Source organism: Pogona vitticeps, chromosome 4 (genome assembly GCF_051106095.1).
Source record: "Pogona vitticeps strain Pit_001003342236 chromosome 4, PviZW2.1, whole genome shotgun sequence".
NCBI classification, from domain to species: domain Eukaryota; kingdom Metazoa; phylum Chordata; class Lepidosauria; order Squamata; family Agamidae; genus Pogona; species Pogona vitticeps.
Window position 1 is genome coordinate 195,739,612 of NC_135786.1, and position 15,470 is coordinate 195,755,081.

General features: G+C 38.4%; 1 protein-coding gene across 1 annotated transcript in view; it reads left to right on the top strand.

The window, feature by feature from the left end:
* The window catches only part of XKR4 (XK related 4), a 162,507-nt gene that overhangs the window by 102,372 nt on the left and 44,665 nt on the right, over positions 1-15,470 (top strand). Inside the window, exon 2 of the mRNA XM_020795953.3 lies at positions 8,429-8,628. Coding sequence (XP_020651612.2) covers positions 8,429-8,628 — 200 coding nt within the window. The remainder of the gene's footprint in view (positions 1-8,428; positions 8,629-15,470) is intronic.

Below are 15,470 nucleotides of genomic sequence, written 5' to 3' on the forward strand. Positions count from 1 at the left end.
TTTTCCATTTTTGGGACCAGAGTAGCCTGGCTGCTGTGAGTTATGTACATTACACAGTATATAACTTTTCTTATCAGTAATTTCTTATCAGTAATTTCTGTCGTAATATTCAATAATACTATTTCCGGTTTTATATCTATTTTTTGTTGAATAATTTCTTTTACTATTTCCCACACCTGTGTCCAATATCTTTTGACTTTTTCGCATGACTACCACATATGGTAAAGAGTCTCTCTTTTTTGCACTTCCAACAAACATTGCTGTTACTCTCTGATATTTTTGCCGATCTTACAGGTGTATAATGCCATCTATAAAATATTTTGAGGATATTTTCCCTAAGGTTTACTGGCTTAATCATCTTATGACATTCTTTCTACAGTCCAATCATCAGTGTCAATATTATGTCCAAATTCTTTTGCCCATTTTACCATCATCTCCTTCACCCTCTCATCCTACAAGTCATACTCTAATACAGTGGTCCTCAATCTTGGGCCTCCAGATGTTTTTGAACTTCAACTCCCAGAAATCCTGGTCAGCACAGGTGGTGGTGAAGGCTTCTGGGAGTTATAGTCCAAGAACATCTGGAGGCCCAAGGTTGAGGACCACTGCTCTAATATGTATAGAATTTTTTTTTATTATTTTCTCTTCAGTATATAACCACAGTTTATCCACCTGGACTTCACCCTCAAAGAAACCCACAGTTTTGTCTTTTTTATATCTTGATTCTAATTTCAACATTGACCACCAATCAGAGGCCACACCCAATTCCTCTAGCTCTTGGTTATCCTTTATATTCTGTTCTTTAGTAAGCAATTCTTTATATGTGGGCAACGCTCCGCAGAAAGGTTATTCTCAGTTGAACTTAATGAAAACACACATTGATAATCTTAGGATCATTAGACAAACAATCATGGAAGAAAATTTAAAGGTCAGGGGACAAACGTCTATTTTGAAACTGTAGAATTCTCATGGGACAAAAGTTTTTGAATTGTTAAAGCAATTTTATTTTATTAGTCTTGTTGGGAAACAGTGTCTTCCTATTGGGATTAGCCTAGAAATACTAACATGGTAATGGATATTACCGTTGCTGAATTTTATTTCCTTGGTACGTCGGTATTTTTAAAAAAACAATAATAGGGAAAAAATCCCCAAGTTTTATGTTCTCTTGTCTAAACTGCTTATAGGAATTGCTTCAGCTTATTTTCTGGCTGTTATGAATATAAAATCTCAGCATTGATTAATATATGATCTACTTACAATATTCTCCATCTTCCCAATCCAGATATTCTTTTTGAAAATTCCATATATCTTATTGTGCTTTCTTTTTATCTTTTCAGAACAGAATAACAAGAAATTAGCTATGGCTGTGAAAAATACTAGCTAAAGATAACTTGAATTAGTAGCATAATCAGGAGGGAGTAAAACTCAACAACAGTGAGAGTTTGTATTCAGTTTCACTCATTTCCTGAAAATTAATGGGGGCCCAGAGCCTAAGCATCAAGTTACTTGGAGACTGTGATAACAATTTCTAGATTCAACCTGAGCAGTGGCATCAAATCAAGAATGTCTGAAAATGCCCAGCCAATTAGAGAGAACTAGGGAGGGGTTCATCTAAGTGCTCTTATGAAGAAGCCTGAAGCCTCCCTCAAAGGGGTTTAGTTTGATTTAGGTTGATCAAGGAACTAATCTGAGGAACATTAAACATGAGATCTTAGGGCTTGCATTCTGGAATGGTACAGTCAATCAAGACTGGAATATAATGAGGCTTTTGATCATGTATTTGAGATCTAGTTTGGTTTGAGCAGCAAATTCCCTCCTCTTTCTTTTCATGTATATAATACCAATGCTGTTATTTCAATTTATATCTGACCATTGTCATAGGAGCTAACAACCTTTTTCAGCTGGTATAAACTAGCCCTTTTCTGTGGCCCTTGAAGTATCTGTGGAATCCCCACCTATAGCCTGGAAAAATAAAAGTCCAAATGCTTTGGTGGGATGGGGGAGCCATTAAGCAGTTCTTTGCTATTTTGCTTAGCCGAGCCCCAAACCTCATTTAGGCCCCAGAGTTTCTGAGAAAGCAGAAGTAACCTTCCTTCAATAGATGCAGGTGCTGGAGTGACTAAGGGACCCTCCATAGCTGTTCACACTTGAGACACATAAAAACAATTAAAACCACAAATATCCCATATAACTAATATAAAATAAAACAAACCATGATGAAAAAAAGAGATAAGGATAGGATTACACTGGACAGAGGGGACTGTGTCCCTGTTGGTTCCGTTAGACCTCTTGATGGCGTTTGATTTCATCAACCATACGCACCTTCTTGTTTGTCTGGGATGGGACACAGACACACTATTTTGTAGAGCTTTTGAACTTTCCTAGAAAAATGAATTTAAAAGGTGATGTTTGGAGATGTCTTTTTAAATTTTATTAAACTAAAAATACAAGCAACAATAAAGAAAAAATATTACTAAAGAAAATTAAAAAAAACAAATAAAATAGTACAGTGATATGTTCTCAAAGACTTTCATGGCTGGGATCCGATGGTTGTTGTGGGTTTTTCAGGCTGTTTGGCTGTGTTCCAGAGGGGTTTTTTTGTCTGTGTTCCAGAGGTTTTTCTTCCTAACATTTCACCAGTCTCTGTGGCTGGCATCTTCAGAGGACAGGAGCTGGAACTCTGTCTGTGTTCTGGTGTAGTGTGTGGGATTGTTGAGTATTTGTAGCTGTGGGATCAGGTTTTTGTTCTTTTCAGGAAAGTGGGTGTTTCCTGTGATCAAGGTATTTTTTCTTATGGGTTGTGATAATGCTCTGTCACTGTAATTGATGTGTGTCATTGACTAGTCTTTTGTGTGCAGTGATCACCGATACTTTATCGTGAGTTCAGCCAAAGAAGGCCTAGAATCAGAGGGGTTAATTACAGATGAGGAAAATGCTGAGCAATTAGTACCACAGACAATTGAATCACTGCCAGATTCTCCTCCCCCACTAGCCAGAGTGAGAGATAAGCTTTGGCAGAGACTCAACATGGAGGTCTGAGGCTCGCATGAATGCTTCTCACAGGAATATCAGGCTGACCAGCCCAGAGTTTTAAGAGGATGGAATGTTTCTAGGAATTAGGTGATTGTTGCTGCTATGTAATTTCTACTCAGAGTCTTGGAAGCTTGTGGAAGCAACAAGTCAATTCCCTGACTCGTGTTCACGTTCCTGCTTATCTTGAACCTTGCTCTCTTGACCCTTGGCTTTCAGACTCTGACTTCTGACTATGGTTTGTGTTTTGGCTTTGACAATTTGGCATCTGTTTTGCATCTCCTGGACTTCTAACCTTGGACTGGCTTATTGGACTTTTGCCTGCTGAATCCGTTAGGAATGTGACATCATTGTGGCTGGGTAGAGTTCATTGACCTTTTTGCAAGCTGTACTTTTTCAGAGCTGGGAGCCAGGCTTTTTGGATTTTTAGACTTTCTTCTTTTTTGTTGAAGCTGTGCTGGTGTTTGTGGATTTCAATGGCTTCCCTGTGGGAAGGATAAAAATATGGTTATTTATCACACGTGAATTTAATATTACATGTTAATGTATCATTAATAGCTACATTCCAAACTTCTTTATACCATTCTTTTAACTGAAAATCATGCCTTACTTTCCAATTCCTTGCTATCATTAATCTTCTTGTGGTTAATAAGTTTGAAGTTAATTATTTTGTTGTCCAACTCAATTGCTCCTTATCAAATACTGAGAAGAAAGCTATTTATGGCAAACCTCTATATTTATCTTAATTATTTCATTTCTTTCCTTAAAACCTAACTACCAAAATTTTAATATATTCTCACATTCCCACCACATATTAAAATAAGTACCTATTTTCTGACATCCTCTCTAGCAGAATAATTAATATCTCTTTCATTTAGTTTCACTGAAATTAAATACCATCTCCAAAATCATTATTTAAAAAAAATCTCTTTGTCCTCATAGACACAGACATTAATACTCTTTTATCCCATATATTTTTCCAGACCTCAATATCTATTTCCTTCCCCAAATCATGTCCCCATGATGTTCATATGTGATTTTACCCAATTCATAACTCTTATTAATAAAGTATCATTAGCAAATGAACTAATCTTAAAGTTATTCTTAAAGTTAATACCCTGAATTAATTTATCTTATCTGATAACATTTGATAACAATTCTTTATCAAAAGCAAACAATATCAGGGAAAGGGAACTTCCTTGCCCAGTGCCACAGCCTAGGGATATCTCTTCTGTTATACCAGCACAGCTGTAATGTTTTCTGAATATAACTGATTTTTTAACTTTTAAGTTGCTCCCCAAAACCTAATGTTTTTATTAACATTTTTATGTTTGCCATTCCACATAATCGAATACCTTAAAAATATCTAATGGAATTATTTCTGCCTTCATTTTTAAATTTTTTAAATGACATTTAGTACATTTAATGCTCTCCTGTCAAATTTGTTTTTTGCCTTCCTATTATAAAATCATGTTGATATTCTTTAATACGCTTTGCAATAAAAACATTCATACTCTTTGCTAATATTACCATAAGTATCTTAGCATCTTGATTTAGTAAAGAAATATGTCTGTAAGCTCCAGAGTCAGTTAAGTCCTTATTTGCTTTTAGAATTAATATTATTAATGAGTGCTTCCAACATAATGGAATCTTTTCCCCTTCCATTGTTTTATTTAAAATGGATTTCAATTTAGGTAATAATTTCAGTCCATCTATTCCCAGAGTCTTTCCTACTTTCAATTAATTAATAATATAACCTGCCTCTTCTCCAATTTTTCTCAATATATTCTCTAATTCTCTCCAAGGAAACCTGTCCCCTAGTGTATAATTCTTTTTAAAAAAATTCTGAAAAATTTCCTGGATTTCTCCTCTCCCCTCATGCAGAGAAGAAGTTGTAAAAGAAAAAAAGTTGAGAGAAAAGGTGTATGTGTGCATTTGTATTTGTGGTTCATCTTCCCTCATGAGGCAAAAAATAAGGTGGAAGAGGTATATTTGTGTGCATGTACACATGGTTCTTCCTTCTTCATGAGGCAAGAGACAAAGGTGAACAAATGTTGCTTGTCCTCTCTCACAATTCAAGAGATTAGGGGAAATACATGTGTGTGTGTTTGTGATTAGTCCACTGTCACAAAGCAAGAGGGGAGGGGGAAGATGAGAGAGAGTGTGTGTATGCACAGTGCATTGCCCCTCTTTTGCATCAGTTTGCATCACATGACTGAACTGACACAAATGATTCCATTTAAAAAAAACATAGAAGACTTAGCAGCAGACCAAGCATTTCCTTTTGCATCATATGATCAATGGAAAAATGCAATTCAGTCTACCCTAAACCTGTAGTATTTTTTTTCCAGTGTAGTAATAAGCCACAATTTGTCCTTAAAAAAAGCACAGACTTAGGTGGGTGAAGGGCTAACATTCACAATCTTACAGAGACAGTTTCTGATTCAATTTTGAAGTTGATATGTCGTATGTGTATTGTTAGCTGATGTTAACTGGGGAAAAATATTTCAGTCAAATGATCTAACCCCACTATTGCTAATACATGTTTGGAGGCGCTTTGGACCTGGACTGACTCATGGGATGACTCTCCTCCCTATCCCCACCATGTTTGGTGAAGATTGGATTTGGGACATTTGAGCTATAACCCCCAAAGCAGATCCCCAAGGAAAGTGCTCTTTAGCCAAATCTAATCTTTACCAAACTTGGAGGGAGTGGGTAGGAGAGTCAGCTTAAGACTTGCTGGGAGCTTGGTATCTCTAACTCATACAGGGGTTGTTCTACAACTCCCAGAAGTCCCAAATCACATGAACCACAAAACAGTTTGTTTAGTCAGGAAGCTCATGAAAGTTCATGGTTGATAGTATGTGAATAGCAACAAACCATGAGCCATCATGAATCACCATTTTCACAGTTCATGCCCATCTCTGCTCATAGGCACTGAAAATGTGGAGGGGATTACATTTCTGTGAAGTTAAATTTGCTAGTGTGGGACAGTAGCAAAATCATGTGAGCTATTCTTATTAGAGATGGAGGTATTCGTATACAAATATGAATACTCCCACATACCGGAGTTAACAGGGTTCCAGACTCCTCTTCCCTCCTTCTGCCAGAAGTGGCTAGCCTACCGGGCGCCCCAGAGTGATTGGAAAGGAAGAGCAGGGCTGGTGCCAGCAGTGGACATGTGAGGGGGCTTGACCCTTGTTAATTTCAACTGTGTGGGGTTATTCATATTTGAATACGATTACCTCCATCTCCAGTTATTATACACAATGATATGCAGATCTCTGCTCTAACTGCATCTGCACCCCTGTGGCTGCTTACTTGATTGCATACAATGTGGTTGAAATATGAATCCCTTGCTAGGTCTAGCATGTGCCTGATATTACTTAGAATTCTATTTAGTACATTAGCTATCAGATATTTGGAGAGCAATTTTCCCTAGAGTAACAGAAAGAACCTAAATTTGGGGGGGGGGGGGAAGAAAAATAACTACTCCAAATACATTCTACTTCTGAATTTTACTTGTGTTTGTTACATTTGAAGAAAATTGTTAATGGGTTCCACAGTTATTCAAATTTTGAATGTTTCTTGGCTGCAGATTGTCTTTATCAGCTCTTTACCAGTTTAAAATCAATGCAACAGCATGTGTGTGTGTGAGAGAGAGAGGAGAGAGAGAGAGAGCAATGAAAATCAGTTTAATTAAAGATTTACTTTAAGGCAGAAACCATTTACCCATTTGCCTAGGAGTAAGCCCCATTGACTTTTAGACCTTTCAAGGATTGCATAGGAAGCCTAATTATAATTGATCATGACAGGTATGCTTGTAGGGAGTTTCTATAAAGTATTGTACGATGCTAATAGGAAACAAACATTCATATTCAGACACAATGAATAAGCAAGCATTTGAGAAAGAAAATAGGAAAATCTTTGTATAAACAGTCACTTCTGTTGAGCTAAAAATATGTTGATGTTTTTCTGGTAGCTAGGCAACAGGAAAAAAAACACCACTTACCTGAATTGCTGTTTATTTTACTTTTTATTTTTAAATCCCAGCTGTAGAGATGTTGATTCTCGGTACTTATGAGATGGTAGCAAGAGTGACTGTTTATGGTGTTGCTAAATTGTTTAATGTACTCTTTGATATAAAAAAGCACATTAGATATCAGAACATATGTTTCCTATATCTATAACCAGCCATTAGATTTTTTTAGATTGTTTCATAAATATTTCAGTGTGGTATATAATGTAGGTAAATGACCTTTCTTTACTGTCATAAATATCAGAATGCACAAGGCATTAAATCAGTACATTTTTGTTTTTCACACAAATGCTAATATTGATCCAGTCATGTGTATCTTCATAGAAATATCTGAAGATACATAGGATATTATTTCCTTGATACATGAGAAAGATAAGTAGGGCTTCTTTCCATCATTGATTATATTATCATAGAACAAATTTCTGTATTATTTGCTAGTCCTAAGAAAGTTGGCATAACGTAGACATAGGCATAACATAATTTAATGATGTTGAAAGATGAGCAGCTCTTTCATTGTTCATGCACCAAGATTGTCATATTTCTGTGAGTTGTGGAGAATTTTTCTGACACCGAGGAGAATTTCAGTGTATTGCTGGATATGAAAATGCCCCATATCAAAAGAATGTTCATAGCTGCATAAGCAAGTGTATTGGGAGCATTTCCACTCAAATAGCCAAAGCTAACAAATACTTCTTATGTGACTTAAGAAGTAAGATATCCTCCCTAATTCCTAGAAAAGAACTGAATAACAAACAGGGGTCATAGGGGTCATAGCAACTGGAAAGAAAAAAAACCAGGCTCCTTAGTATAATTAACTATCATGCTGGTTCTGCTATTGTTAGTGTATGCCAGGGGTTTTTACACCCTTTAACAGGACAAAGCTTCAATGGAATAGATCTGAATAGATCTATAATATCTAAGAAGATATTATAGGACTGGCCATTAAAAAATGAGCACAGCAATCTGAACTCAAGTGGGGTGATCCAAAATTTTATATGCATATTTGCATAGAGAGAGTAGTATCTAAAACAATGCATTTGATTGCTCATTTCCTTGTTTTGGAGCATCAGCTAGTTTCCTCTCAGCCCATATCAATAAAAAGGTTCTTCTCATGGATTTCAGTGATTTTTCAGATTACTTATGAAACTAGTCTGATGTCTTATAAATATTTTTATATAAGAAATGAATTTTGGACTGCATATACACACACACACACACACACACACACACACACACAAAATTGCTGTGATTGTACATTTTCAAATATTTGTAATTTAGTGGCATATTAGAGTTAAAAAAAAGGATATCCATTTAAAATACATTGCAGTTTCAATTTCATTTTTTTAAAATTCCTTTTAGATATTTCCACACCATATACTTGGGCATCCGGAGTAGAAGGAGTGGTGATAATGACAGATGGCGCTTTTATTGGAAAATGGTTTATGAGTATGCAGATGTGAGTATGCTGCATTTGCTAGCTACATTTTTGGAAAGTGCCCCGCAGCTGGTACTGCAGCTCTGCATTGTTGTACAGACACGAACTCTTCAGGCCCTCCAAGGTAAGGATTTTCCTGCTGTTTAGGTTTAATATTGTATATTATGTATAAAATATGGGCTGGATGTGCCATTTCATTCTGTTGGCAGTATCATCACCTGCGTGAGTTTGCTCAGAATGAGCCTCCTTGCAATGAGTATGGAAATTTTAACTTGCAGTCTCTGGTGCTTTTCTCTCCAATGTCCCAAAGGATTTCTCCAGAAGGAGCCACAAAGACTTGGACACAGCTACAAAAATCTTCAACATCTCCATTCCATTAAAACCGAACTGATCCACTAGATTAAAAGGCTTCCATGTGTGGAGGCAATGGCGAGACCCAAACTTTAATACTTAAGAGGTGGAGGAAATTAGTTTCTCACACTTATCCCAGTGAGCATGGACATTGGACATGCTGTCTGATGGATTCCGGACATTGTAGCTGAAGAAGATTAGGTGGCCATGATGGCTAAGGGATCCTGAGAGATGTAGTTCAAAGTGTAAATTTTCACTTCTCCAGTGTTTTTCTAATCTAAGGGCCAAAGCAGACATTAGTTTAAAAGTGTAACTTGTTTTTCTTCACTTTAGTGTAGAGTAAGCATAGAGCACAATATGGATAGGACCACAACATAGGGACAGAAGACTTTAACCGTCCCCCAACACTAGTGATCAATTTGGTAAATAGATAGTTTGAAACATATTGCAGTTTTTGAGGTCCCTTCTAGATTGGGAACACAGTGGAGGAAAGTGTTCAAGCTGTATCTTTAAAGTAATGTCTCTGTTGGAAGTAATAGTATACATGTTGAACTTACTGATACATTTAACATAAGGTGGGCTTAAAAGAGTGGGATAACACTAAGTTTCTACTACATTTTCATATGCTGGGGTCTGACTTCCTTGGAATCCAGTTTCCCAGCACAAAAAACACAGTATCTAAAGACCAAAACTACTTTAGATTACTTTTTTGGGAAAATAAAATAAATTGAAAACTCAATATGTTTTATCTGGTTTATTTCTTCAATCAACAGTGGGACAGAGAGAGAGCCTGTCAATCTCTAAAAGAGTGTGCATCCCATTCAAAATAAATAAACCACCCAAAATAAATTGTCTAGAACCATTTAAGTTCAGCAATAATGAAATCACTTCTGGAGATATAGGCACTTACATGTATAACAGAAAGGGGTGGTGGTGGTTAATTATCATACTTTTTTGCCTTGCTTATGTATCAGTGAAACAGGCCTTTTGAAAACCAGAGACAATAACTGTGAACAGAAGTTAGATGTAGTCCATAATTAGAACAGGAAAATCATTAGCTCATGAAAGTGTCTGACTATATCTAAGCAGGGGTTTCCCTCCTCTCTGAAAGCATGCAAGTTAGCTTGCTTTGTTAAGTGATTAGTCTTCAGGTTTCAAGCACATCCTTTGATGTCTGATTTTGCAAAACCTGAAAGACTGCCTCAGTCTCCTCACTGCTCCACTAGTGTTCTTTCAGCTCTAGCATTATACTTACACTGAAGAGCAAGCAGGAGAATTTCAAGGTCAACAGTGCCTGATTCCCTCAGCTTTCAGGTCCAAACCTAACATAATGGGGGTCCTTGTGATGTCACAGAGGTGAGACAGGCAAGAGTTGAGAGAGGCTTGAGTTGCTTCTGGGCCAAATGATCATGAAAACAAGTGGGGAATCCAGGTAAATCAGTTGAGAATCCATATAAAACTTGGCTGATCAGATAATACGGCAAATCAGAGTCAGACTAACTAATTTGGTGGGTAGGTAGATAGCAAAAAGTGCCAATTCCCAGTAGAGTACAAATTCTGTTCAGTCTGCATATTGGGCTTGTAGAAAGCTCATCATGAGCCCACTGGAAGTTTGTTTTCCAGCAAGCTGTTCACTGCTACTGCTGTCTAGGTGTGAGAAACAAGAAGGTTCATGAGCTGTGAGGCTGGTGTTCCCTCCCTGCCTTGCCCCAGATAGTACAAAGTACAAGCTCCCACAATCCCAGCCCGCAGTCCCCTCTTTTTGCTCTTGCCTTTCTGGGGTACCAGTGTTGCACAGTCACAACGCTCATATAAACATTTCTAGCTTGAGTTAATGAGTCGATAAATATGGATGCCTAAGTATACATAAACATGACTTTTAAAATCCTATTGCATATTGACTTCCTGCCCAGACACCTAGAATGGCAAAGGAGCTTCATGAGATGTCATTCACTGCCTTCAGATTTGGCAGCCATAGCAAGTCCCTTTTCCATGTGTACAATTAATTTTAAAAACCCTCAAATGACTTCCAAAAGAGATCTTACAGGTGTAACTTAGAAAAAGAAATATTCATTGCAAACTCTCCTGAGCAATGATGTTACCAGCCATTATTTTTTAAAAAAACACACAACAAAACTGGTCCAAATCTTGCTGTGAAATATGGCATGCATTTTGTTTGTTTTGCAGTGTTCTGCCTGTCTGTCACATACTCAGGTGCACAACCAAGTGTACCGTCAAATACATGACCCGGGCATGTCTGAGGAGCATGCAGCGGAGAGCTAGAACAACCAGGCTACAACAGTTATACAGTTTCTGGTTTATACTATGTAATTGCAACAGGATTTCTGACAAATAAGAATGTTATTCCACCAAACAAAACTATAATAAAAGCAACACAGCTACTTTTAAGGCATTATTTAGAAACTATAAGATAGTGTGATCAGATGTGAAATAGCTCACATTTTGGATGGCTCATGGAATGGTCCGGTGTAAGCTGTTTCCTTGACAGTCACAAGGCTTACAGGGAATAGTGCTCCAGCCCAACCCCGATCTATGACCAAGGTCATGATCCAGCAGCTAGGTTGCTACTTTTGGGGGGGTGGGCTGGAATTATTACCCAGCAGATGAAAGGGTCACTTTAAGGGAGATTGCTCAATGGAAAGCAATCCTTTCCAGTATAATCGGATGTGAAGCTTTTTTTATCAGCTAGGTAGGAAGAAAAGCCAGACTGTCTGACCCTGGACACGTGGCATGATTCCAGAATGTCCCCAGAAGAAGATAATAGTAAACCACATCTAAATACTTTACACCCAGAAAACTCTGAAAAGGGTAGCCATCAGAAGTGACTTGGCAGCACATTATTATTATTACTAGGGAGAATCTATCTATCTATCTATCTATCTATCTATCTATCTATCTATCTATCTATCTATCTATCTATCTATCTATCTATCTATCTATCTATCTATCTATCTATCTATCTATCTATCTATCTATCTATCCATCCATCCATCCATCCATCCATCCATCCATCCATCCATCCATCCATCCATCCATCCATCCATCCATTTATTTATTTATTTATTTATTTATTTATTTATTTATTTATTTATTTATTTATTTACCACCCATCTGACAGCTAGGGCCACTCTGGGCAGTTTATGACAATAAACAAAACCATTATTACTAGGGAGAAGCTAATGCCATTATTCTTCAGCTACCCATCATAGGTCTCAGTGGAAAGGTGTGTACCTAAAAACTCAGATGTACCCCATCTGAATATGTGCCATATTCTAGATGTGCCTAGCAATCAAGATGGTGTGCTTAGCATTCAAGATGGATCCCATTCTCTTGTGCAACTATTCTCATTATTGTCCTGATTGTTTGCACAAAGCCTTCCATGCTCGCACCTATACATGCAGTAGCTGTATTCACTGCAAGCTGGGGGAGGTCATCAGATATGTCTTTGTCCAGAATAATGGGGTAGTTTCCCCTTGATAAATCTCTGCCAGTCTATGCATAATCCAAATTCCTAAGCTCCAATGAGCTTGATTTAATGACATCAGTATATTTCTCTCCAGACATTGTCTCTGTGCATGCATCAGAAAGCACAGATAGTGGATGAAGAACTGCTGTTTCTTTACATGGTCTTTACACGTTTCGGTGGTCTGATGGATTTTGAAGAAAAATCATTCTTGGGCACTGCTTGTAGCAGACATCGTTATCAGAGAAAAGTGTCCTTGCAGTCATGACACCTCTGGCACTGCTACAGTTCAGTTCTTTTGCCTTTTCTACTGTGTATCACTTTGTACCAGGATATCCTTAATAATACCTGTCCTTTCTCACAGCAAGATCTTATTGTGCTTCAGTAATTTTTAGTTATATTGTAGGGCAGCTCAAAACTGTTGTAAAAGAAAAAAAAAGGAATATACGGAAGACTGTGTGCCATTCTTTTCAGTATGAAATCCTTTTTAGATTGTCCCAGTGCTCCGTTCTGGAACATTTATTTATAAGTCTCTGTGGATGTTACTTGGATTTAAACAGTTTTCCCTTTTTCAATTTTTTTTCTACTTAAGAAAAATGGGCAGGGCCTGGAAAAACAGCAATTTGTTTCATATTGAACGGGTTGCTGTTGCAGGTGACTGGAGTGACTCCGTCACTCTCCATATTGAACAATTAGGTCAGTCAATTTTAAAAAATCAGAAGAAGAAAGGAAGTCTGATCCTCTCCCTAAAACTCCCCTTCTAAACACCATATAAGCGCCCCTGTTTGCCTTGCCTGTTTGCCAAGCACTAAGAGCACATGGTCAGAAACAAACTTACTCACAGAAACCTTTTTAAAAAACAAAAAACAAAAACACCCATTCGAGGATGGCCTCCCAGACACAGCTCTCCTTCTGCTCCCTCTGGAGGGACTGAGCTGGAAAGCTGCTAGAAGCACTTGTATGGAGCTAAGCTGCTAGCTCCACCCCCAGGGGCTCAGAAGAAGCCCCGCCCCCTCAGACCATGGTCAGAAACAAACTTACAGAAACCTTTAAAAAAATCCACTCAGTGGAGGATGGCCTCCTAGACACAGCGCTCCTTCTGCTCCCTCTGCAGGGACTGCAGTAATCCAGCAGGAAAGTACCATGTTTCGCTGAAAATAAGACAGGGTCTTATATCAATTTTTGCTTTAAAAAATGCATTAGGGCTTATTTTGGGGGATGTTTAATTTTTTCAAGAACAAAAATTTACATTTATTCAATTATTTTATTTTATTTATTATTATTAATTCATTCCCATTCTCCTTCCCCTTCTTTAAATGTACCCGGTGCCACTTCCTCCAGGGTTGCTTCTGCCGCTGCCAGGAGGCGCCATGGTGGTGGCTTGGGTTCCTCCAGTGGCGGTGCCTGGGCTGAGGCTCCCATTGGGGTTGGCGGGCGCTGGGTTTGTTTTGAGGGAAGCAACGGCAGCAGAGGAGGGGAAGGCGTTGGTGTGGAAGGGGGCGGGGTCCGAAGCCCACGAGCCCAGTTGAGGAAAGGGCAGTGGCTGCTTCAACAGGTGGCCCTGCCAGCAGCACCCAGCACCGAAGAGGGAGCCGAACAAGAGGAGGGTTAAAAGAGTTACAGTAGGTGAAAGAAGGGAGGGGAAAAATAAAGGCAGGGCGGGGGCAAGCAGGCGTGCTGGTGGGGGGTGGAAATCGCCTCCCCCCACAACCTTGTGCTTTATTAGCCTCGCCTGGGAGCATGCTCGAGGGGCCTGCAGCATGGGTGGGGGCAGATACCATTTGGAATAGACCCATGGTAGTCATGGAGGTTATGAAGTCTTGAGACACCCCTGACAGAGCTGCCTCAGCATGGATGTTAAAGTTCCCCAGCATGACAAGCCAAGAAAACTCCAACACCACCCCTGATATCAGCTCAGTTAGCTCTGGAAGAGAGCTCATTGTACCACACGATGGGCAATACACCAAGAGAATACCTATTTTGTCCCAGGATCCTACTTTCAGAAGCATACATTCAAACCCAGGAACTGGGTGAGAGGGTAAGAGGGATGGAATCATGATAGACTCCTCCATCTCTCCATCCCTCTGGTCTTGCCCACTATTGCACAGAGAACCCTGGCTGACAAAGCTGAGAGAGATTAACACCTCCACCCTCATCCAACCAAATCTCTGTAATGCAAGTGAGGTCAGCATGTTCATTCAGGATCAGGTCCTGGATGGCTATTGTTTTCCCATCCACTGAGCTGGTGTTTAACAGCACTATTTTCAACCCAGGGGTCCTGTCATCAAGACTTCCAAATAATTTAAATTTTGGGACAGCTTAAGGACATCAAATACCCTGTTGTCCTTCCCTCATATATAGTATTGAGACTGCTTATGCCAGCTATATCTTGCCCTACCCTGAATAATTCCAATGGGTACTTCCTTACTGCCTCCATTATTTTCCTTCTTATAAAAACACGTTTCCACAAGTAATCCAAGACCCAGTTACTAGTTTGTGTACTACTACCTACTACTACCCACTCATATTTTGGACCCCTTATAGTATGAGCTATTTACTGCATAACACAAGGATGTTCTGATTAAACACAGATAGTTTTTTCTGTATTCCCCTTTTTTTAATCAAAGGAAATGTAAAGGAGTTAACCTTTTAAAAAATAGTGACTATCATGCACACTCAGAAACATTTTCACCGTCTTTGCTTGTCTTAGATTTTTCAATTGCCACAGATACTGCTTGTCTTAAAGATGAACATTAAATCCAATTGTTTGTTACAACCAGAATAATGTAGTGAATGAATAAATGAGACCTAAGTCAACTCTTATGTATGCCAAAATTAGTAAAAATCTAGGGCTAACAATTGGCTTTTCCGTCATACAGATTAAATTTTAGTGGTAATGACTTGGTTCCAGATGAGGCAAAATATAAACTTTTTTTAAAAAAAAGATATGGCACTGAGGTTACCAGTTATATCTGGGCTTGTCTTTTAACATGTTTACATTTAGAAAGGTCAGTGGGGTTTCAAATATGCATATTTGGGTAAATGGAATTTTGTATATATGTATTAATGAGATCTATCCTCAAAGTCCACTAAATATTGTTAAACTGGTACAGATTTTGTCAGTCTGACCA